The sequence below is a fragment of the Tympanuchus pallidicinctus genome, unplaced genomic scaffold, assembly GCF_026119805.1.
Source record: "Tympanuchus pallidicinctus isolate F22 unplaced genomic scaffold, pur_lepc_1.0 scaffold3, whole genome shotgun sequence".
Taxonomy (NCBI): domain Eukaryota; kingdom Metazoa; phylum Chordata; class Aves; order Galliformes; family Phasianidae; genus Tympanuchus; species Tympanuchus pallidicinctus.
Window position 1 is genome coordinate 6,408,367 of NW_026294747.1, and position 22,603 is coordinate 6,430,969.

The following is a 22,603-nucleotide window of genomic DNA, read 5'->3' on the forward strand; positions in this document are numbered from 1 at the left end:
ATAAGAAAGCTGAAATTTAGTGTTGTCTTCAGTAAAATTGGAAACAAGGTTTTGTGTTGCTATTACTTAAATGTTGTCAGGAGAAATTCATCCTATAACTGTTTACAGATAGCACCTGATACTATGAACAAGTAGTGATTTTGGTAAATGGCATAGTTTCATTCTGATTTCAAGTCATAACAATGTTCAGTGTATAAAACACAGAAACTAAGTATTACTTTCAAAGCATGGTTCCGTTATTTTTATCATTTCCACTTACACATCAGTGAAGGCTTATAGATGCCTACAGATCTCTCTAAAAATTAACCTGACAAATTCAAACATTATCATTTATTGCTGCTTTCAAGCTTTCACAGAATCACAAAATCACAGAATCACCCGGGTTGGAAGGGACCTCAAGGATCATGTAGTTCCAACCCTCCTGCCTAGCAGGGCCACCAAACATTCACATTCAGATCAGGTTGCCCAGGAACCCGTCCAACCTGGCCTTGAACACGTCCAAGGACGGGGCATCCACAACCTCTCTGGGCAGCCCGTTCCAGGGCCTAATCACTCTCCTTGTAAAGAGCTTCTCCCTAACATCCAACCTAAATCTTCCCTCCCTCAACTTGGATCCATTTCCCCTAGTCCTGCTATTGTCAGCCCTTTTGAAGAGTTTACTCCCCTCCTGGGTGTAGGTTCCCTTCAGGTATTGATAGGCTGCAATGAGGTCACCCCGCAGCCTTCTCTTCTCCAGGCTGAACAAGCCCAACTCCCTCAGCCTGTCCTCATAGGGGAGGTGCTCCAGCCCCCTGATCATCTTAGTCGCCCTCCTCTGGACCCCTTCCAAAATCTCAATGTCTTTCTTGTACTGAGGGCTCCACACCTGGACACAGTACTCCAAATGGGGCCTCACAAGAGCCGAGTAGAGAGGGACAATCACCTCCCTCTCCCTGCTGATCACCCCTCTCCTGATGGAGCCCAGGATCCCATTTGCCTTTTGAGCTGCCAGAGCGCACTGCTGGCTCATGTTCAGTCTCTCGTCCATCAGGACCCCCAGGTCCTTCTCTGCCGAGCTGCTCTCAAGGACCACTCCTCCCAGCCTGTACGGGTGCCTGGGGTTCTTCCGGCCCAAATGCAAAACCTTGCACTTTGCCATGTTGAACCTCATTAGGTTCACCCGAGCCCAGCCCTCCAGCCTGTCGAGGTCCCTCTGAATGGCATCCCTTCCTTCCACCGTATCAACCGCACCACTCAGCTTGGTGTCGTCAGCAAACTTGCTGAGGGTGCACTCAATTCCCTCATCGATGTCATTAATAAAGATGTTAAAGAGCACCGGTCCCAAGACAGACCCTTGGGGGACACCACTTGTTACCGGCCTCCATCTGGACATAGAGCCATTGACCACCACCCTCTGTCTGCGGCCTTTCAACCAATTGCTTATCCATCGGGTCGTCCACCCATCAAATCCACTTCCCTCCAATTTGGAGATGAGGATGTGGTGGGGGACCATGTCAAAGGCCTTGCTCAGGTCCAGGTAAATGACATCGGTCGCCTTCCCTTCATCCACCAATGCCGTCACTCCATCATAGAAGGCCACAAGATTAGTTAGGCATGACCTTCCTTTGGTGAAGCCGTGCTGGTTGTCTCGGATCACATGCTCATTCTTTATGTGATCGAGCATGTTGTCCAGGAGGATCTGTTCCATGATCTTCCCAGGCACGGAGGTGAGACTCACCGGCCTGTAGTTCCCCGGGTCCTCCCTGCTCCCCTTCTTGTATATGGGAGTGACGTGACCCTTCCTCCAATCGTCCGGGACCTCACCTGCCAGCCACGACTTCTCAAATATGATGGAGAGCGGCTCGGCAACCATCTCAGCCAGATCCTTCAGGACCCTGGGATGCACGCCATCCGGCCCCATAGACTTGTACACATTCAGTCTAAGGAGGCACTCTCGGACTTGCTCTGTCCTTACAGTGGGGAGGGATTTACCTCCTTGGTCCCCACATAGAGGTTTGGGGATGCAGGACTCAGGGACGTGAAAAAGACTAGAATCCTGGCCACCAGTGAAGACCGAGGTGAAGAACTCATTCAGCACCTCAGCTTTCTCTTCATCTGTTGAAGCCAGTTCTCCTTTTCAATTTACCAAAGTAGGTACACCCGTTTTGGCCTGTCTCTTCTGGCCAATGTACCTGTAGAAGGTTTTCTTATTGTTTTTCACGTCCCTTGCCAAGTTCAGTTCTGCCTGCGCCTTGGCTTCCCTGATCCCACGTCTGCAAGTCCGGATGGCATCCTTGTACTCTTCCCAGTTTAGTTTCCTTCCCTGTTTACTTATTTTTTTCAGAAAAAATATTGTGTCCATCATTATCAAGTAAATACAAAACAAAAAGGAAACAATTCATGAAGATCTAAAAGTTGTACCAATGCTATAGTTTAAAATAATATAACCTTTACAATAATAGCATAAGCTTCAGAGCTTAAAGATGCATAAAATCTAAAGCACCTTACTTCAGAAGTACAAACAAGTCATTTTTAACAAACTAAGATAGTACAGCTATGGTCAATAGAGGATCAGGTCTCACTTTTTCTATCCAATTTCTACTTCTCCATTACATAATTGCTTAAGAAATCTCTCCACAGAAACTATACATTTTCTTCTATAAAGTGCCAGAAAGAATTCATGAAAAGACACCACAAATTCATTATTTAATGAAATGGTGAATTTTTGAAAGTCAAGTACAGTGACTCAACAAGAGTAGAATTTGTGAAGCTACCCTTGTCAAGTCTTAGCAATACTTAACTATCAAAAGAAATGAAAGAAATATGATTTTAACCTAAAAATCTCTAAGAAAGTTTTGAGATCATGGAAGCAGAAACTAATATATTACTAGCCTGTACAAATGGCCTCAGGTTGTACCAGGGGAGATTTAGGCTGGACATTAGGAAATACTACTTCTCTGAAAGAGTGTCAGGCACTGAAATGGATGCCCAGGGAGGTAGTGGAGTCATCAACCCTGGAGGTGTTCAAGGAATGTTTAGATGATGTGTTGATGGACATGGTTAGTGAGAACTATAGGTAATAGATGGATGGTTGAACAGGATGATCCTGTAGGTCTTCTCCAACCTTGGGGATTCTTTGACTTTATACCAGCTAAATAAAAATAATTGTGCAATTACTGTTCAGAACAGAATTGTGTCTAGCATAATAGTTTTGATCATGAAAATTACACGCATAAACTAAAATTTCTTCAAGTTCCAAGTGATGAGGTGCAGAAAACTTGAACAACATCACTATAAATTAAATAATGACTAATTGTTTCCTCTGGAAGCAATTTACCACTTTTAATTAAAGAATTCAACAGTGGCATACTAATACCAAATTTAATCAGAAACTGAGTTTTCAGTAAAAGATCTTGCACATTAGCATTTTATGAAGGAACAAAATTATTTCAATTCAGTAATTTCAACAGGAAGTTACAGGAATTAACTAGTGAACAATCAAACATTTATGACTGGTTAGAAGAGGCTGGATTTTGTCCCTTCTGTTTATTCTAGCAGGATGTAAGTTACTATATATTATTATGCTTCACCTTCCCGCTGAACCTCTAAAAAGAAATGCTTCAAGAGATAGAAGTTCTTGAAACAATCCATTCCTTGTAACATCTCACTCATGCAGGCATTACTTGACAGCACTGCCGACTGTTGGAAGTAACATCAACTGGAAACTTCCTCAAAGATGTGGGATTTCTGGGTTTGGCTCAAAGACCACTTAAAACTGCTCCCCATTTAATTTCTGTGGATCGTATCTGCCTAATAATTTTTCTTCCAGAAGGCCTTTTTGTTTGTTTGTATGTTTGTTTGTTTGTTTGTTTTTTCTCCTCTCCATCCAGACAATGTTCTATAGCAATGACAAGCATGTTTCAGGTCTGGTATTTCAGTCCCTCTGTAAAAAAGGGAGGAGATGGCTCTTCAGTCATTGTACTTGAAAACAGCAAGGCTTTCATAGTCATTCATTATTTGAATTAAGAGAAATGTATTCACGTTTCAGTTCTTCCTCCATTTCTGTAAATCTTCCTACAGTTTTATGGTCAATCTTAAAGGAAACTCCAATACTATAGCTCAGTCTGTTACAAGCCCATTGTTCCTGTTTCTGTCAAGCACTGTTCATCTTCATCCTTAACTATTTATCAGCTCCTCCACAAGTGCTACTGTTCTTTCTCTTTTACCTGTTTGAAAGAGCAATTCCACTGCAGGATGACAGCTGTATTTCTACAAGTAAGGTTTTCAGCAGCAATTCCTTCTCCAAGCAGCAGCTGAGCAAACCTTTCACACTCACCTGCCAGTACCTCCAAATGCACAGGCCACAGACACACTGCTTCCCTTCAGAGCTGCACAAATCATCAAGCTAAAGATGCAGGAGAACAAGACACATCCATTTGCAGCACCATTGTCTCAGTTGTGCTTCATTTATCAAACACAACTTGGTAAATGAACTATTTATTTGTTCTTCAGCATTTATTTGTTCTTCAACAAGTGCTTGTTCTTCAACTTGTGCTTCAGTCCATAAAGGATTTAAAATCCATAGTTACAGTCTCATTTTCAGAGAACAAAATGTTAGTTAGCTCTTTCTCTCTCACTGTGGTGTCCAGTATATGTCAGTCATCCCATGAAACCGTTCGAATCTTTTCTGACACTAATATTTTAGACATCAATGAATATCACAGCACTGAAATAGATAAATGGGATTTCAAGCTCAGTCCTTGTCACTCCATTACCAGCCTTCTATGTCCTCAATTTGACCTCATTTTCTGTCTCTGCTCCTTTCATCCGATAATGAAAGCTGGAATAGCTGGTATTTCAACTCAGTTCCCCAGATATATTGTAGTCATGTAATATAGTTCTTTTCCTTAGCTTTCCAAGACTCACAGACTTGAAATGTATGACAGCAGTGCCTGGCATTTATCAAGAATAATTCTGACAAGTTAACTATTTTTTTCTGGATTGAGAATTTAAGGCCCTTAATTAACGTAAGCATGTAAAAGGAAAAGGAGAACATCATTCACAAAAGTAGGCTTAGTTACTATAGTGTGCCTAAAGTTAGAGTCCACTCTTAATTAGCACTAATTTCCTTAGTGAAAGACAGTGGGTGATAGAAAAGAAATGTATTAAATGGTGCTATACCCCACATAAACACATGATTTTCTCTTCTCCACCTCCATGTCTTCTTGGCTCTGGGGAGACCTCATTGTGGCTTTCCAATACTTGAAAGGATCATATAAACAGGAAGGGGAACAGCTGTTTGCGAAGGTGGATAGTGATAGGACAAGGGGGAATGGTCTTAAAATGAGACAGGGGAGGTTTAGGTTAGATATAAGGAGGAAGTTTTTCACTCAGAAAGCAGTGACAAACAGGAGCAGGTTGCCCAAGGAGGTTGTGGATGCCCCATCCCTGGAGGCATTCAAGGCCAGGTTGAATGTGACTCTGGGCAGCCTGGTCTGGTGGTTGGTGACCCTGCACATACCAGGGAGTTGAAACTGGATGATCATTGTGGTCCTTTTCAACCCAGGCCATTCTATGATTCTAGGATTGTGCTTGCTACAGAACAAATAAGGAGGATTTCGAAAGGAGCTCTGCAGGTGAGTAAGAAGGAAAGCATTGGATTGTTAAGCATCACACAAAGGCAATACAGTCTGAAACAGCTGAAAGCTGCACAAAGGCTGCACACATTTCCATAGGAAGAGTCTGGAGAGAGCCTTGATCCATACAATGCAGTTTTCCCAAAGGGGCTAGCTTATGTTTGGAAACAAGTCATCATGTAACATTATTTTTCACCGCATTAAACAGGGGCTGCTCTTAAACAGCTTAGCTAAGAATCCAGTCTTTAATACTGATTTGAAACAAAATATAGCAAATGCTCATTGAACTGGTAAAGATGCAACATTCACAATTAAAAGACATCTCCATTTGGTGCATGGCCAGATTCATAGCAGGCATAAAGCTGCAGATGCCAGCTGACGATCTGAGCTAGTTCCATCCAAAACACAGCACTGCATTTCTTCTTTGAATACTGGAAGTGCCTACAGTAATTCTCACATTGTTTTCTTCTTTTCTTGGTGGCATGGATCCAGCCACAATTTCAGCACTAAATTAACCAGATTCTGTTTTGAACAGAGCTGTCCTTCAGCCATGACGGACAGCTCTTCCTGTCAACGTGCAATGTCCAATTACTTACAGAAATGCAGTTTATTCTTTTGAACCCTCTACTGAATTATCAGATAAACTGAAGTACAGCTTATGTGATGCCATATTTTTCACTTTTGCAGATCAAGAGGCACATTGTCCCAGCACTCATCAAATTACCAGCAATCAAGTACACATTCTATCAATTGCCATTTGCACTACCAATGCTGTGCAGAGAACTAACAACATCCCATGAACCACTCGCAGTAGCAAACATTAAGAAAAGCAAAGGAAGACAATTTCTATGTCAAATAATGGCTTAAAATATCCAAATGACAAACAATTATCAATGTATCTGGGACATTGTGGATTTGATAAACATTTCACAATTACTACAGTACATCATCCATTCCCCACCTATACGGAACAAACATTTAAAACTGTCAGAGAAGTCATTAAGAAAATAAAATCCCTACAAATTCAAAAGCAGAATGCCTTGTACGTCATTCAATTAGATGGCTCCCTGAAGGATAAACAGAAGTTTAGATTGCTCAGAATATCTAAGACTTATTGTTGGAACAGTGGAACATGGGGTTAATCTCTGCAGTTTTTGTTTATATGTGAAGAGAGAAAAGCCAAAAAGTTGGCTCCTGTAACACAAGCCAACAGTCACTCTGATTTGCATCTACAGTCTGCCTTGTCTCCTTATATTCCCAAATTTAGGTAAAGAAAGATGAACTTTTTCTATATGTCCTGAACATAGAGAATTCTCCATTCACAATCTTTGAATGCTGCTGATTCTGTCCTTGCTGAACTAGTTACCAGTTTCTGATCCTCTTTCTTCACATAGTGAGGATCCCACTGAGTCACGGAGATCCAGTGGATAGTACACAGTGACTGCAAAGGTGTTAAATGAGCTCTTCTTCCTAGCCATTACCAAAAAAATGATCAAATAATTGATTTAAAGCTACGGTGTGTAGTACTCTGGTGGAATCTGCAAGGCCGTTTAATATTCCCAAGGACTACATGTTACCTGAGCAGGGTAAACTTCCATGAAGACTGCCAAACCATCGGGGTCTTTATAAAGCTAAGATATTTTAGCAGCCCATGATCTTCCCTTGTTGGGACAGAACCACTTACAAATTTCTTGCTCTTTCTTATGATGGAGAAACTTCAAGGTAGTTTGAAATCAGGTACTTACACTTTCAGCCTTATATATACTGCAAGAGAGGTAGGTACTGTACATGCTTGGAGTGGTTTCTGCATGAAGACGATTTCTATTTAGAATTGCAGAAATAGTTATTCAAGCCCTAAGTGGGTAAAGAACTACTACTAGTACTACAAGTTTTTTTTATCCCAAATGAGATGGTAGTGATAGAAATAATGCCAAAAAAAATCCACACCATTTTTTTTTAAATGATGTCAGAATTTTTTCTGTCTTTTCTAATTAAACTAAGATTTATATTGTCATTTCCATTATGGTTTTGGAGAAAGAAAATAAAGAAAATAAAAGAAAGCAGATAAATGTCTTCCCACTTCTCTCCTCACAAAGAGAAAAATTGAACCGTAATACAGAGTGATGCTGGAAAGCATCAAAGTAATGGCTATTAAAGAACACTGATCTTGGCTCTAGACACTTGTCTTGCAAACGTTAGCATTATTTTTATTTGATACAAGTCTGTGATTGATAGCTTCCAATCCTAGTGCTTTCTCTAAGAATATACCCTAATCACTGACTGTAAGATTCCACAGCTTTTTTTTCCTTTTGGTTTCCTTTGAAGAACAACATACTGCAACACTGGTCAAAAAACTAAAGCACTAGAAGCAGAAAAAATCATTTCAGCACCATAGGGTGTTGCTAAATCCTCAGTCAGTGCTGAGTAAGCACTGAAAGCTGTGGTTTCCAGAGTTACCTTTTCAGGAATGCTAGACTTGTGCCATTATGGCAGTAGCTAATAGCATTATCAACATAACAGCTTTCTGTAGATACTCTGCATTTCAACAGAATATTTATTTTTTACACAGAAGTGTAAATTTCTTCAGCTGAAAGACTGTGAAAGTATACATTAGCATAATAATTGGAGATAAGTCTATTTTCCAGAAACCATGCTTGTTTCCAGTATAACTTCTTGCCTCTGAAGGAATTAGAATACACAAGAATTAAAACATAATGTTGTCTGGAGAAATCATTTGATGTTTCTGTTTGCAAAAGTCATATCCAAATGTGATGCCTTAGCTGAAAAAACAAACAAACAAACAACAACAAAACAAATGATGCAGCTTCTCTGAAGCACTTAATTGCTTACAAGGAGAAGTATGCATGTCTAATTCAAGTCATTGAGAAGAAATAGCCAATAATCAGTCCTTCTACAAACTGTGGACACATAATGATCTGTGAAACCCTTTACATGCAAACACACGTTATACATATTTATGCATTTCCCTCTAGCAAAAGATCTCACAATTAAAAATACACACTAATGACATTGTATTCAAGTTTGCAATTTCAGGTTTATCTTCATCAAAACACACCATGACGTTTCACCACTCCCTTCAGATTAGAGGATTTTCCCACCACCATTCTTTCTCATTAAATTAAGAAACAGGTAAGAATTCTCTCCACCCTCGTTAGCATGGGGTAAGTAATGATAGCTAAGACTCTTATACATGATGTGTAATCTGCAGAGCACTGAAAGATTTACGCATCATCATTTATTAATGTATACAGAATATTTCTCTAAAACTTGTTAAGATTTAAAGAATTAAGTCTACACTAGTACCAGAATTTAAGTCCTGAGTAGTAACAGGGTGAGCAGAATGAGTCTCCTCCCTCCACACTCTAAAGTCTTCTAAGACAACTGTATCTCACACACAACTTACATATACAACTATATATTCACCTTTGTATAGAAAAAGCAGCACCTGGACATAGTTGGCCTTTGTTAAGATACAAATGAAGAGAGGCTCTCAAGGACTGCATCAGTACTTCAGCATTGTCATTCATCTCGCAACACCCCTTTTAATCTAGTTCTTATAAACAGATACTAAAAACTAACAGGTTTTCCACCACGCCCCCCCTGACCTCATCCAATGAGGTGTCAGAATGGTTAAAGTGATTTCTCATTTATGATGTCATATAGTGAAACTTCCTGGCAGTTTTCTTGCAAGTTATGTGGTTGGGAAGGGATAGAGTTAGCTATATGTATTTGTTTATTCTTCAGTCACCAACTGAACTGCTGAAAACATATATGCTTACTGCTCCAGACTCATTTCTGAATCACAGAATCACCAAGGTTGGAAAGGACCTTCAAGATCATCCAGTCCAACCCTCCCCCCTTCACCAATATTACTCACTAAATCATGTCTCTCAACACAAAATCCAAACGTTCCTTGAACACCTCCAAGGTCGGTGACTCCACACCTCCCTGGGCAGCCCATTCCAGTGCTTGACCACTCTTTCAGAAAAGTAGTATTTCCTAATGTCCACCCTAAATTTCCCCTTGCACAGCTTGAAGGCATCTCTGCAAATAGTCAGAACAACGAGTTCAGTACCTCTCTGAATGTTCTTCATAGGAATGGCTCAAGATTCATAAGGATCATTTCCTTTGCTGCTTGGAAAGCGTTAAGATAGATGAAACTATTCCGTACAAGATATTTTAACCTTCCTTTGGTATCTACCATTCTTGTCAACTTCCCATTGTTCCACAGGATTTATGTAGTCAGACAAAAATTTCATGTTCCTGTAATGATTAAACATTACCAAGGAAGGTTTTCTACTACATAAAAAAGCATCCTTTTAATGTGTGACTTAATCAAGTTTAAGCAGTAAACAGGTGATGTCCTTACAGTAAAAGGCAAATGTATAACACTATAACCCCAATTTCAGTATCAACTTCTGTCCATCATCTATTTGATGCAGATAGTTTAAGTCTTATCAGATCATATGCTATAAACCAGTGCTGTGGGGATTTGTCCCAGATGGAAGTATTCTATAATTTTAAAGCACTTATTCCAGGTATATGCATTGTCTTGCATTTCTTCCTACCTATTTCAGAAGCTATTATGTCCTGAGTATGCACGAAAGGGGTAACAGCATATATCGCATCAAACAGATAACATTAAAATGCTGTAAAAACTGGATAGGAAATTCTGCTTTAAACAATTATTAACCAGTTCTTCAAATGGACTTGGAAAAACCTGCTTTTCTTTCCCCTTCTAGAGGAAAGGGCTTTTCCCTTGAGCGGAAAGGGCTCCAGCTAAGGTAAGAACACATTTGAATCAGGAAGAGGAAGGTCTGAGTTAAATGTATGAAATTAAAAAACTGCTTTTGTAAGCTTTTCTGAGCCAGAGCACCTCTGTGTGCACTGAATAGCAGACAATCATTTTCCAAGTAAATAGAAAAGCAACCGCAGAGAAATCTCTATTCACTGTCTACACAGTTGAGTGTATTTTTTTTCTATCATAGTGTACAAATATAGAGATTTCACAGCAAGCGTTTTGTAAGAGTGAGTTGTTCACCAAGTTAAATAGTACAGGCTGCACTTATTGCCCAGTTAGAGACACTTAATGAAGATAACACAAAGAAAGCATAAGGACACTGAGAATTCTGAGAGCCCTCTCGTCCCACTGTCATGGGGCACCATGGTTATGAGAGCATTTTCCAAGCCTTAACCTCAACATTTACCCAAATAACCTAATTTTTCAACTCCCAGCAAAACAAAGAAAGCTGCAAAGCTAGACTTTCTGAAAGAGGTCAGAATGGATTTCTAACAATCATGAGTATTTGGTATTCCAGATATAACTCAGCAGCTGAATACCAGTCCCATTTTCAAGTGTATAGCTTCCATTTAATGTTCAGATTTTTACATGCAGCCATTATGCTGTCCCCATTTGAAATTCAAAAGGCACCAAGATTTGACTAATTCAGCATATTTAAAGAAAGAAAATCCAGTGCAGATTATAGGTATTAAGTCTTTCTGAAACGTCTAGTCCCTTGGCAAAAGTTGGCTCCTTTCACACGAAATGAAGAAAACAAAAAAGCCACAGTGAGTATTTTCATGAGAGAACATGCCAGGAACTCATACACACTGCAGGTAAACCTACAGCAGCGCTGATGGACTGAACCATTCACTACTTGACAGTTAGAAGACAATGATTATTTTGGGTACTTGGGCATACAAGATGAGAATTAATCCTGAACTGATCAGTTTCAGCAAAGCAGCTCAAAGGTTCAGCTGTTTCAGAACGCAGGTGTTTGCTGTGCACCCTGACTGATCTTCATCCTATCCTGAAAATTATTATTTCTTAAGATAAGGTGTAAGTGAGGTAATGAGTAAAACTGATTTTATTTCTCCATTAAAAAACATTTGTGATGACAGACATTCTCTCTTTGCATACTGAGCACACATTTCACTTTGCTGCATCAGAAGGAATAAACTTCCATAACAGCCAATCTGATGCCACCCAGAGCACATCTGCTTTCCAGAGTCTTGCCAATTCCATTTTCACACATTTTTCTTTTGTCACCTACATTTCAATAAAGTCTCACTTTCTTCTTGCTTAATGCCACAGGCTAGTCTGAAAAAATAGAACGCAACTGCAAAATCATTCAAATGTGCTGAGAACGGTGGGAAAAAAGCCTTACCATAAGGCATAAATCAAGAGGCCACACTATATTACTGATTACTGTCACTCTCAGTCCTCGAATTCACTTGTTCCAAGAAAAAGTCACATTGCTCACTTCTGTTGTCATTCACACCAACAAAGTCACAGAAGCACTTGAAAAGAAAAAAAAATCAGATACTGTGAATTGTCATATATGGTACTAGTAACCAACAACCTTTTTTTTAATGACCTATAAGGCCTAGTAATCTGTCTCCTTCCCGACCCCTTTCACTATTCAACCAAGTTTTACAAAGATCCGTAACAGCTCCTACAAAGATATTAAAGGTTTACACTATAGTGAGATTGCAGGACTGTTGAGAGTGTGCTCAGTTCCACTCTTTATGTCACTTATGAAGATGTAAAAGAACACTGGCCTGAGTAGTGACCCTGTGGGACACCATTTGTTACTGATCTCCATCCGGATGTAGAGCCACTGATCACCACTATTTGGGTATGACCTCACAAGCAGTTTCTCATTCATTGCACAGTCCACCAATCAAATCTGTACCTCTCCAATCTGTAGAGAAGGATATTGTGGGGTACCGTGTCAAAAGCTTCACTGAAGTCTTGACAGATTACATTAGTGGCTCTTCCCTTGTCCACTGGTACAGTTCCACCATCATAAAAAGCAATAAGGCTCCAAAAGCGTAGCAATGGTGCTTAATAGCAGTGTGATATCCTCAAAATTTCATACAGAGATGTTAGAGGAATGTTCTGCTGCAGTTCCACCTCCAACTAAAAGGGAAAAGTGGCAGTTCTGCAGTCATATGGAATTCAGTAAATGCATTCTTTTGTTTTTAACACTGCAACTTGTCTGACAGCTAGTCTGGTTTTTAATGAGCTTCCACTTTCCTACTCTGCAAATGAGGAACAAGCCCACCTATACCCCACAAGAATGTTGTGAATGTAAACTGACAAAACATTAGCATTCATACAAATAGAAGCATGCAAATGGCTGGAATAATTAACAATGTGGGTAAAATACAGCATCTGGCAGCATGCTGGCCTTATCTTCTCAGCACATGGAGACAGAACACATGAGGAATGTGACGTTTCCCTGTGCAGTTTTCCATAGATTCTGTCAATCAACACTAGCGAATAAGATATTGAGCAATTCCACAGACTTATTTCTTCAGCTCAAAAATCCTAGACATTAATTTCTCTTGTGACTCAAGAACAGTATGTTTCAGAAAACAGAGCAGAGATTCAGCAATGTTTCTTTTAGTGCTCCCTTTAATATGCAGTGAGGATTAATAAGCGTGGGAGAGAAATGACGTACAGCGAGAAGGTGGGTGAGTAACAGCATAAGACAACGAGTACAATTTAGACACTATTTGAAGCAATGTTACATTTTCCAATTTATTCCTCAACATTTCTAAAAGATGCTTGCCACTCCTGTAAGTTTGAAATAGCAAATATAACAAATATAACATTTTAGGCCTTGGCACAATACTGAGATTGAAGGATAGTCTGAAATATCTTAATTCTTTTTGGCAAAAACATCACTTGTCTTCTGTTCAGAAAATACTTACAGACCTTACAAGACAGCCAGTGAGCAAAACCAGACAACGAGGAGAAACTCTTTCTGACAAGTTGCATAAATGAGATTTATTTGTCTGCAGATTGGTATATCATAAGGATCACTGTCTGGGAACAGGTTTCTGTTAAGCATAGAAGCAATATGAGATGTATTTTTGTAGGAGGGATTTCAACTTTGCTTTGGTATGTGGATATAAATCCAGACCTAGCTGAACTAATAAATAAGAAAAAGTGTCAATTACAATTTCCCTGAAAACAAAAAAGATATTAGAAATATCAAAAGCATCTCCACTGCTAGTGTCCTGAGCAGAAATGCATTACACATAGCATAACAACCAGAAGTCCAACCATTATATTACATTTTTAAGACTGAATTCTAGAAAACCTTTAGAGATTTAACTGATATTGCATGGAACTTAAAAATTCTATCCGAAGTTAGATCAAATGTAAAATAAGTTACTCCTGAAGGGTATAGTTTTTGTGTTTTATTTTGTTTTCTTGGTTTGTTTGTGTTTTGTTTTGTTTGTGTTTTTTGGTTTTTTTTTTTGAAGAATAATTCTTTCTTCTACTCCCCTTTTTTTTTTTTTTTTCCTTTTTTTTTAATATAACATATATACCTCAAAACAATTTATTTTATAGTATTTCTGACCAAACAGAGACAGGCTATCTGGAGTTCTAATTTAGGTTGATGGCTTACATTTGTAGAGTACTTTGCTAGGTTATCTTCTTGTTTGAAATAAAATGTTTAAAGCATAACAATTCCAGAGTTATTATTCTTCATCATCACCATCAGAGCATATAATCTCATAAATAACTATAAGTTTTGACCAGAATCTACTACTTTTCTACCCTTTCACTTTGAGTGGGAAACAGATTAAATTTGTGGTTGTCCCAGTGTAAACAAATTGCAACCATGGGGAAGTAAACGTTCTGCATAAGACTGACATTAAGAATATATCTATCTACATAGTAAACTGTAGTGCAAGCAAAGGCTTTCTCTGATCAGCCTTAAGCAAATTCATTCTGATGCCCAGAAGTCTGGCCCTAACAGGTTCTGCTTTACTTTTGTCTGAAAGATGGATGTGCCCCATCTACTTGCTTGAAAACTATCTTTAACACCTCTGCACTAAATCACAAGCCCAGTGGTTTCTTTTTGGTTTGATTGCTTGTTATTTTGCTGCTTTTTTATAATTTTGATGTGATTTTATTTATTTATTGGGCATTTATTTATTTTTCAAGTTTGGTGTTTTCTGTTGTTTCTTTTTCTTTTGATTTTAATAAAACCAAAGCTCAAAACTTCTCCTAGAAGAAAGAAGAGGCATTCTTTCACTAAACAGTGAAACCACATGGTTTGCTGCTTTGGGCCCTCAACTTATGCATCAATAATAAAACCAAGCCAAATACATTCCTAGAAATAATGGAGCTATACCACAAGTAAACTCCTCTCCTTGTTTTTAAACACATCCCACAGAAAAGTGTATGCTTTCTTCAGATACAATAAGACTGCATGTCATATGCATGACACTTCTGCAAACCAAGTACTTGCAAAACGTCAACCTTCCATGCATAATCATACATGCTTGATAGAAACAAGAATAATTCTGCAGACTAGAAAACTCAGATGGCTAAGGTAAGTGTGAAAGGAATTCTGAGCAAGAGGCACAGGAGTGAGTCAACACCCTTGCATTTCTGGAAGTATTCAAAAAGCACAATATCAAAACAGTCTTTGTTATACACCACCTTATGTGAAAATGCTAAAGTAGTCTACATCAAACTCTTTTTCCCCTCAGTTCACTAAGAGTTACATGGAAAAGAAAGTATGTTGCTAGACCTCAGCCTAAGATCCCAGAAGTGAGGGCTGCTTTCAGCCACCTGCGCAAGGGCATATCAGTAGTGTGTTTACAGACAAGGACATCACCACAAGCAAGTCTTTCTCTTCCACCTCAAAATCTAGGAAGGGGCAGGGTTCTTTCTACTCTCCAATCAGTCTAAGCAAAAAAGTCACTTTGAACATCTGTCCATAACCCATAGGGTGTTTAGTAGAATAGAATCACAGAATCCTTAGAATTGGAAGGGACCTCCGAAGGCCAAATCCTCAATGAACAATGGGAATGAACAAGGACTCCACAGTTAGACCAGGTTGCCCACGGCCATACCCAGCCTTGCTTTGAAAATCTCCAGGGATACGGCATAACCACATCCCTAGGAACCTGTTCCAGTTTCCAAGATCAAGAGTTTAAGAACAAAAAAAAAAAACAAATTGAAAACAAAAAAATCATGATTTCCTTCAACATTTCTTTCCTTTTCCATGACTTCCAGTATAGTAATGTCAAAGGCATTCACGTTTACCCATTATCGAGGCTCAGATGAAGTCCTTCAAACAATGTTACCTGAAAGATACCAGTATTCTTATGTACTTTAGAAGTTACCAAAACCAACGAATGCTTTAAAGAAAATAGCTGACATCAAACATACAGCATAGGGAAAAAGCAAGCATTTGAGTCAGGTTCTCATATCTCGTAGAGGAAGTAAGTTCCAGTTATTTACATCTCTTCCAACAGTGGCAGTACAACAAACGAAAACACATACCAGCATTAAGAAACACCCACCTACCAGAAATGGGCGGGTGTTACACTACTTTTATTCTGATAAAAAACAAAGGTAGTATTTCTTCAGAAGACACTGAATTCTATATTGCTTTCTCACATTGGTTTCGAAAGACTGTCACGCCGTTACACTGTTAAGAAAAAAAACCATCAGCCATTTCACTGACATGAAAGGAATACAAATTCTGCCCTTCACAGCCCTGGTGTTTGCACAGCCATTTAGTGAGTTGCTGCTTAGTTCTATTAATATTATTATGGAAATGCATCCTATGCTTATTCTCAACTATGAAATTCTATTTCAATCCAATTTTGCATCTGGCAACTTTTAAGCGTGGACAGAAAATTCCTATCTCTTACGCACTTGTCTTAGATAAAAATACCAATTTTGCTTCACACCCAGATGCTTCTAATGAGTCAGACATTTGTCATTTGGGCAACAAAAAACATTGCTGATTTAAATACCTGATCTTCTGATTGTAATGTTTAATTAATACATAGAAAATGCTCCTTCTAGCTTAAAACAAGTAAGACTCTTTCAACAAGATAGATAATCAGTGCTGCAGATCTCAGTTACTAACCGAAATGAATAACTTCATGCAGTTATTCTCTTCCACAAATAGTATTTTTCCTAGTCAGAAGGCTTAAGCATCTGCATCCATTAAAGCACACAGACAAAATAAGATCCTTTGCCTATTATAGGCTATATGCACTTATTGAATGCTTGGTTCTGTAGAACTCGTTTCTGTAGGTGTCTTCAGTGTAGTCTGAAAAAATGAGATATACACAACCTTATATATACAATATATACAACATTACATCTGCTCAGACCAAACAGTCCAAGGAAATCTGAAAACAGACAGGGAAACACAAGCTTTAGAATAGTAATTTCAGCTTAAAAAATGTATTCTCTTTAATTTGTTTTAGGACTCCAAGCATTAATTTTTACTATTTCTATTTACTATTTCCATCCAAACAAATCATTAACTGGACAGGCAAGTATACCTCAATCTTATTACCACTTCGCAGTACAAAGAAAATTGAAATGATTAAGAGTAATAACTAACTCTCAAAGCCACATCAAAAGGTGTTCAAGAAACATTTAGATATTGTTCTAAGGGACATGGCTTAGTGGGGAAATACTTGTGGTAGGTGGAATGGTTGGACTGGATGAACTTGGAATTCGTTTCCAACCTTGATGATTCTACGATTCTATGAAAACCAAGTTTATGCAGTACAGAGAAGTGTTCATTTTAAAAACATGAACTTTCTCTAATGTAATAGACATGTGGTTCATTTATGTGGTTTAAGACCATGATAAGATATTAGTACCGTTCTGAAAACTAGAAATTAATACTGAACACAAGCTTAAGAACCATATGTTTGTCTTCTTAATAATACCATAAAGTACATCAAGATGTGTGTTAATGCAGTTCTACTCGTCAATTCATTTCTTTACAATTAGCCTTGTGGACACACTGATGTCTTCTGAAGATATAAAACCATGACACGAGGCAAAGACAATAACATTACATAAGACAAGGACGAAAAAACCTCAGTTGTCCACATCTGCATTAAATATTGTGTTTACTGATTTCAGCACCAACGTATTAACTAGTGGTGCTTCACTTCTCTATAAATTTAGGGGAAGGGGAAAAAAATCACCATGGAAAACTTTCTGTACCACAAAGCCTGTGCTTTTCCTTTGCTAAGCAATTTCACACAGCACAATATTAAATTCTCCTTTTTGCTCACACAACTGCTCCTAAGTTCCTGTTATGTTCAGGTCTAGCTAATGCATTGACAGTATGTTCCCAAGAAATACTGACTGCTACAAACTACAGGCAATGACTTCTGCTGAAAGAGAATCATCTCCTTCCAGTAGATGGCATATTGTTAGCACTGTGTTATTTTTTTAAGCTTCAATCACGTGCTGTTGAAAAATGACTCAAAGTTCTACACAGGCAGTTAAGAATCAAGTGACTGAAGGCAGCTGCTGACCAGGATGGTGCAGTACCTCCAGTCTTATAAATCACCAGAACTATAGCAGAGCATCAGTGTCCTGTGCTACAGGACGGTATCACAAAAGCAAAACTTCACAACACAAAACAGTGCTTGAGCAGAGTTTTAAGTGAACAGTTTCACATTGATAGTTTCCATCCCTCAATTAGGAATGTTTTTTGGGTTTGATACTAGAGGCCTTTTTCCCAGATTCATCTCCTGAGCACTCAATGAGTCATTTATCTCAGTTTCGTAAAACCCATAACATAAGAAAAATTGAAGCAACTTCCCCCACTTCTTTTAACTACATTTTTGTGCAAACCTGTGCAAGATGCAAACTTGTTTTTGTACTGCCCTGGTATTTCCTTTCCTCTTCAACTTTGGCATAATTAAGGAAAGAATATATTACTTCTAAATGAGTATGAGTAACTATTAATCTAAATTCACAAGTTTCGCTTGGCTGCTAGTGAATGTTTCCTTAGACTGCTTATTAAATCAGAAAGGAAACCTATTGAATCAAACTGTCGCAATTCTCCTCTGAGTTTTATATTTCAAAGAGCATTGGAGTTGTTTATATTGACTGGCTCTATAGTTTCTAAACCACAAGCATTACAGAAAAATGAAAGTCACATACATAACCCTAACACCTCCCTCAAAAAAAAAAAAAAAAAAAAAAAAAAAAAAGAGTGCAGGAGTGCAGAAGTAAAATAATTGAAGCATTATGATGCTCTTCACTTTTCCCTGCATTCAGATTTTACAGTTTCACAGTTCTGTGTTTGCGTATGCACTGAGAGGTGCTCCTGCCCCATCTTACTTTGAGTACCTAACAGGCACTTTCTTTTTGAAACTCCATGAACAATTAAGGCTTGAAACATGCAGGAAATAAACAAACAAATTACAGGAACAAATGCCTTATCAAGCACTTTCCTAACAAATGCACTCATCCTCTGATAATGTGCTTTATGGACTTAGAAGCTGATTCGGTACTACAGCACAGCAGAGAAACGTCATGCTTAAAATTCAGGTTAATTTTCCATCAAGCAATGGGAAGTTAAGAAGCCTGAACTGTGAGCAGTGTTATTAGGACATATCTACTCTGCGCCCAGCATTAACTCTTCTTCTCTAAACTAGACAATGAGATAGAGTGTATCAGCTGTATCTTCCCCTGGCTAAACATGTTATGCCCACAGAACAGACAACATAGTAAGTATAAGCAGCTGTGCAATGCATGTTATCTTATCAGAGCACTGCATTTCAGAACAGTTTACATTTTGAGTTTGCAGTAGGTTTTGTTCGTATTTTCTCATGACATGCTGTACTTGCACAGAATGGAGTGCTGCTGGATTGCAGGAACTTTTCAGTATTTCCTGGCATTGAGATAACACTGCAACACCTTACCTGTATTTCACCAGAAGGATTAAGGTCTCTGTTTGGATGCAAAAGCCTGAGCTGGGATAAGACTGTTGAATTGTTTGTTTTTCTGCACTCAATACGGGAAAACATTAGCACATTCTCCATTTCAGCATTTTTGGCTTCATTACTTCCCATGCTATTTGAAATGTTTAGATGTGGTACTAAGAGATGTGGATTAATGGGGAAATATTGGACTGGATGATCTTGGAGGTTTTTTCCAGCAATGTTGAGTCTATGATTCTATTGCTGCATATGGAGCAATATGGACAAAACATATGGAGTTTATATTTGTTCCCTGTCCTGTTTCATCTCATGAGCTGAGGGTCAACTTACACAGCAGCAGCTCTTTAACTAACAATATACAAAACCCAGAAATAACATACAAAAGATTCAGCATGCCTCAGAGGATCAAGAGGGGGAGGGGGGAAGACAAGAATCAGACAAGATACCCATGCTTTAAACTTCCAAGCAGAAGCTGAAACCAGTGTAATTCCTACTGCAAATCCCAAGTCTAAAAGAATAAATAGCAAACAGAACAGAACTGTAAGCAAAATAGCTCTCTTTACTCACCTAGTACTGAAGACCAGTGCAGGAAAAAGAGGCAGCAAGTAATAAGCAGGGAAGTATTTCATGATGTAGCCCCTCTGTTTCGTTCTGTTCCTCACAGATCCTCTTTGCAGCGTCTCCTGTCTCCTCTGCCGACTGATGGATAGACTAATGAACGGAGCTAGGAGTGGGATGTGAGCTCCAGGAGTGATGTCAGAGGCAGTGAGCTGCTGCTGCGAGCCCACAGCCTGCTCGAGGCGATCAGTCAGCGTGCTGCCTCCAGCCGCGTCCTGGAGGGTTTGGTAGTGGTGGATGGGGAGGGACGGGCAGGCAGCAGCTGGCTTTGAGGTTACGGCAGAGCAGGGCTTAGGGATTCTGCCTGGAAGAAGACAGAAACGGTAATGAAAATAATATCAGCATTATCTAATTGGAGTCTAAATTTGTTTGAAGTGAATCTATACAAGATTCACGGTACAGAGGCAATAACTGCTTGAAGGAGGCATCATGTAACAAATCAGCCTGACAGACTGGATCTGGAGAGTTATCACCTCTGCACAGCAAGAATTCATAAATAATTGTCAGTTAGATATACATTCACTCCACTGCCACACCAAGTTGAAAAGTGGCAACAGTTTCCAAAATGCTATTTCAAAACATTGATATAATCTCTAAAAACCATACAGCAGCAGATGCAACTCACAACTTTCAGAGCATTCTGTTTTATTATTTCATCTGATCTTACCATCGGATTTTAAAAAATACAAAGTAAAGCTCACTGTTAAAATGTTTTCATTTTAAGTATTCCTTACTCTGTCACAAGTGAAGTTTGTTGGATGGCAAATCATGCAACAATCAGAATCACCAAGGTTGGAAAAGGCCTCCAGTATCCAACCATCCACGTACTACCAGTATTCCCCACTAAACCATGTCCCTTAATACGACATCAAAATGTTTCTTGAACACCTCCATGGATGGTGACTCAGCCACCTCCCCTGGGCAGCCCATTCCAGCACTTGACAACAGTACAATAATCGAATATCAAAACAAAAATTAGCTTTCTGTGTAGCACAAAATAAAACAAAACAAGCTTGCTTATAAGCAAGATCTGATAATTAGAAGAGGGAGTTCTATCTATTTGTTTGTCCGGTCATATGAAAGTCATCCAGAAACAACATTATGCATCACATCCATTAAAAAAAGTTTCCACAGTGTACATTAGTGTATCATTGCATTCAATTGTTTGAGGAATCGTTTTGGACTGTATCAAAGCCAATAGAGATTCACAGATTGAAATGAATGGAAACCTTTCTGAAATTAGTTTTGACCCTTATTAAGGCTTCACATGGCATAGAGATAGAACTGACAAATTAAGTTACACACGCTACACAGTGAACCGAGATGGAAGAGAGAGAAAAGGAGAACAAGAAAAGGAACATAAATAGCCAAAAAAAAAAAAGAGAAAGTAAAATGTCTGAAAACTTCTGTATTCCAACAACAGTGTTCCTTTCAGACACACTTGGCTGCAAGTTCTATTTGACTGTGTTCATTTAAATCCACATTTATTGTTATTTTGATGATACAATACCAGCATGAAAGAAACAGTCATGTTGCCATGGATATTTATGACAGAACAGTAAAAGGCTCATAAAAAGTGCAGTCAACTTCTTATTTTCTCTTCCAGAAAAAAAGCCAACCTTCCCAGGCTACCAGACACCTCAGGTACATATATCAACTGCCATGACTTCTTCCATCCTTCCTTTACATGCCCACACATACATCATGGAAGAGAGGAAAGAACAAGGCAGACGTACATCAAGGGAGTAATTTATGCTCAGTTATACTGAGCAAGTTTTAAAAATCTCATGGAATTTTGCAACAGAAGGAATTAATTTTGCTGTTACTCTTTTTTATTTTTTGAGGAAGGGGATGAGTAATAGGGAGTCTTGCTTTCAGCTCCAGGTTCTCACTGTGTTTGCAAGGGCAAAGAAATGCTCAAGAAGATGAGCAGCTTCAGCACAAGTATTCTTCAACTACTATCATGGTGTCATTAAGGTTAGAAAACAACTCTAAGATCACCAAGCCCAAGCTCAATCTACTCCCATCATGCCCACTAAGAATAGCTGCATTTTTAAGAGACAAACTTGTATAAGTAAGGATTTAAGCAGTTAACCACAGACAGTACTGTCAGATTTGATTGCACTCAACCCATTTGTCTGAAGACATGAGAAAACATCTTTTACGAGACATCCTTTTACTCCATCACCCAGTAGACTGTTCTTCTGCCTTAGGGAACACTGGTTGATTTAATTAAAATCTTAGCACATCTGTTAAGCTACCAAAAAGGCAAAATATTCTTATCAAAATAAGAAGGCAAAGCATAAGTTTCAGGGTGAAGTATTGCCATGTACTTGAGACCAATATTTCATTGCCACACGTGCAAACCCAATCAGCATAAACACATGCATCAACTGCATGCATTAGTTGTATTAATGCTCTTGACTGAGACCTGACACATTAGCAGTGATCACTTTGTGACATAATAGCCTGGAGTGACTGATTCACTGCGCAAGCTTCAAGATGTGCTTTTATAAATACTGTGGCAATCCATTTGCTCCAAATGGAGCCTTAGTAATTTGTCTGCATGGGAAAAGATTTGTCCTAAGTTCATAAAACATGGA

General features: G+C 38.8%; 1 protein-coding gene across 1 annotated transcript in view; it reads right to left on the reverse strand.

Annotated features, from left to right (window-relative positions):
• LOC128086869 (leucine zipper protein 2-like) overlaps positions 1 to 20,127 on the reverse strand; it is a 152,374-nt gene extending 132,247 nt beyond the window's left edge. Inside the window, exon 1 of the mRNA XM_052695861.1 lies at positions 19,950 to 20,127. Within this exon, the coding sequence (XP_052551821.1) occupies positions 19,950 to 20,011 (62 nt within the window). The 5' untranslated portion in view covers positions 20,012 to 20,127. The remainder of the gene's footprint in view (positions 1 to 19,949) is intronic.
• Between the last annotated feature and the right edge of the window lie 2,476 nt (positions 20,128 to 22,603).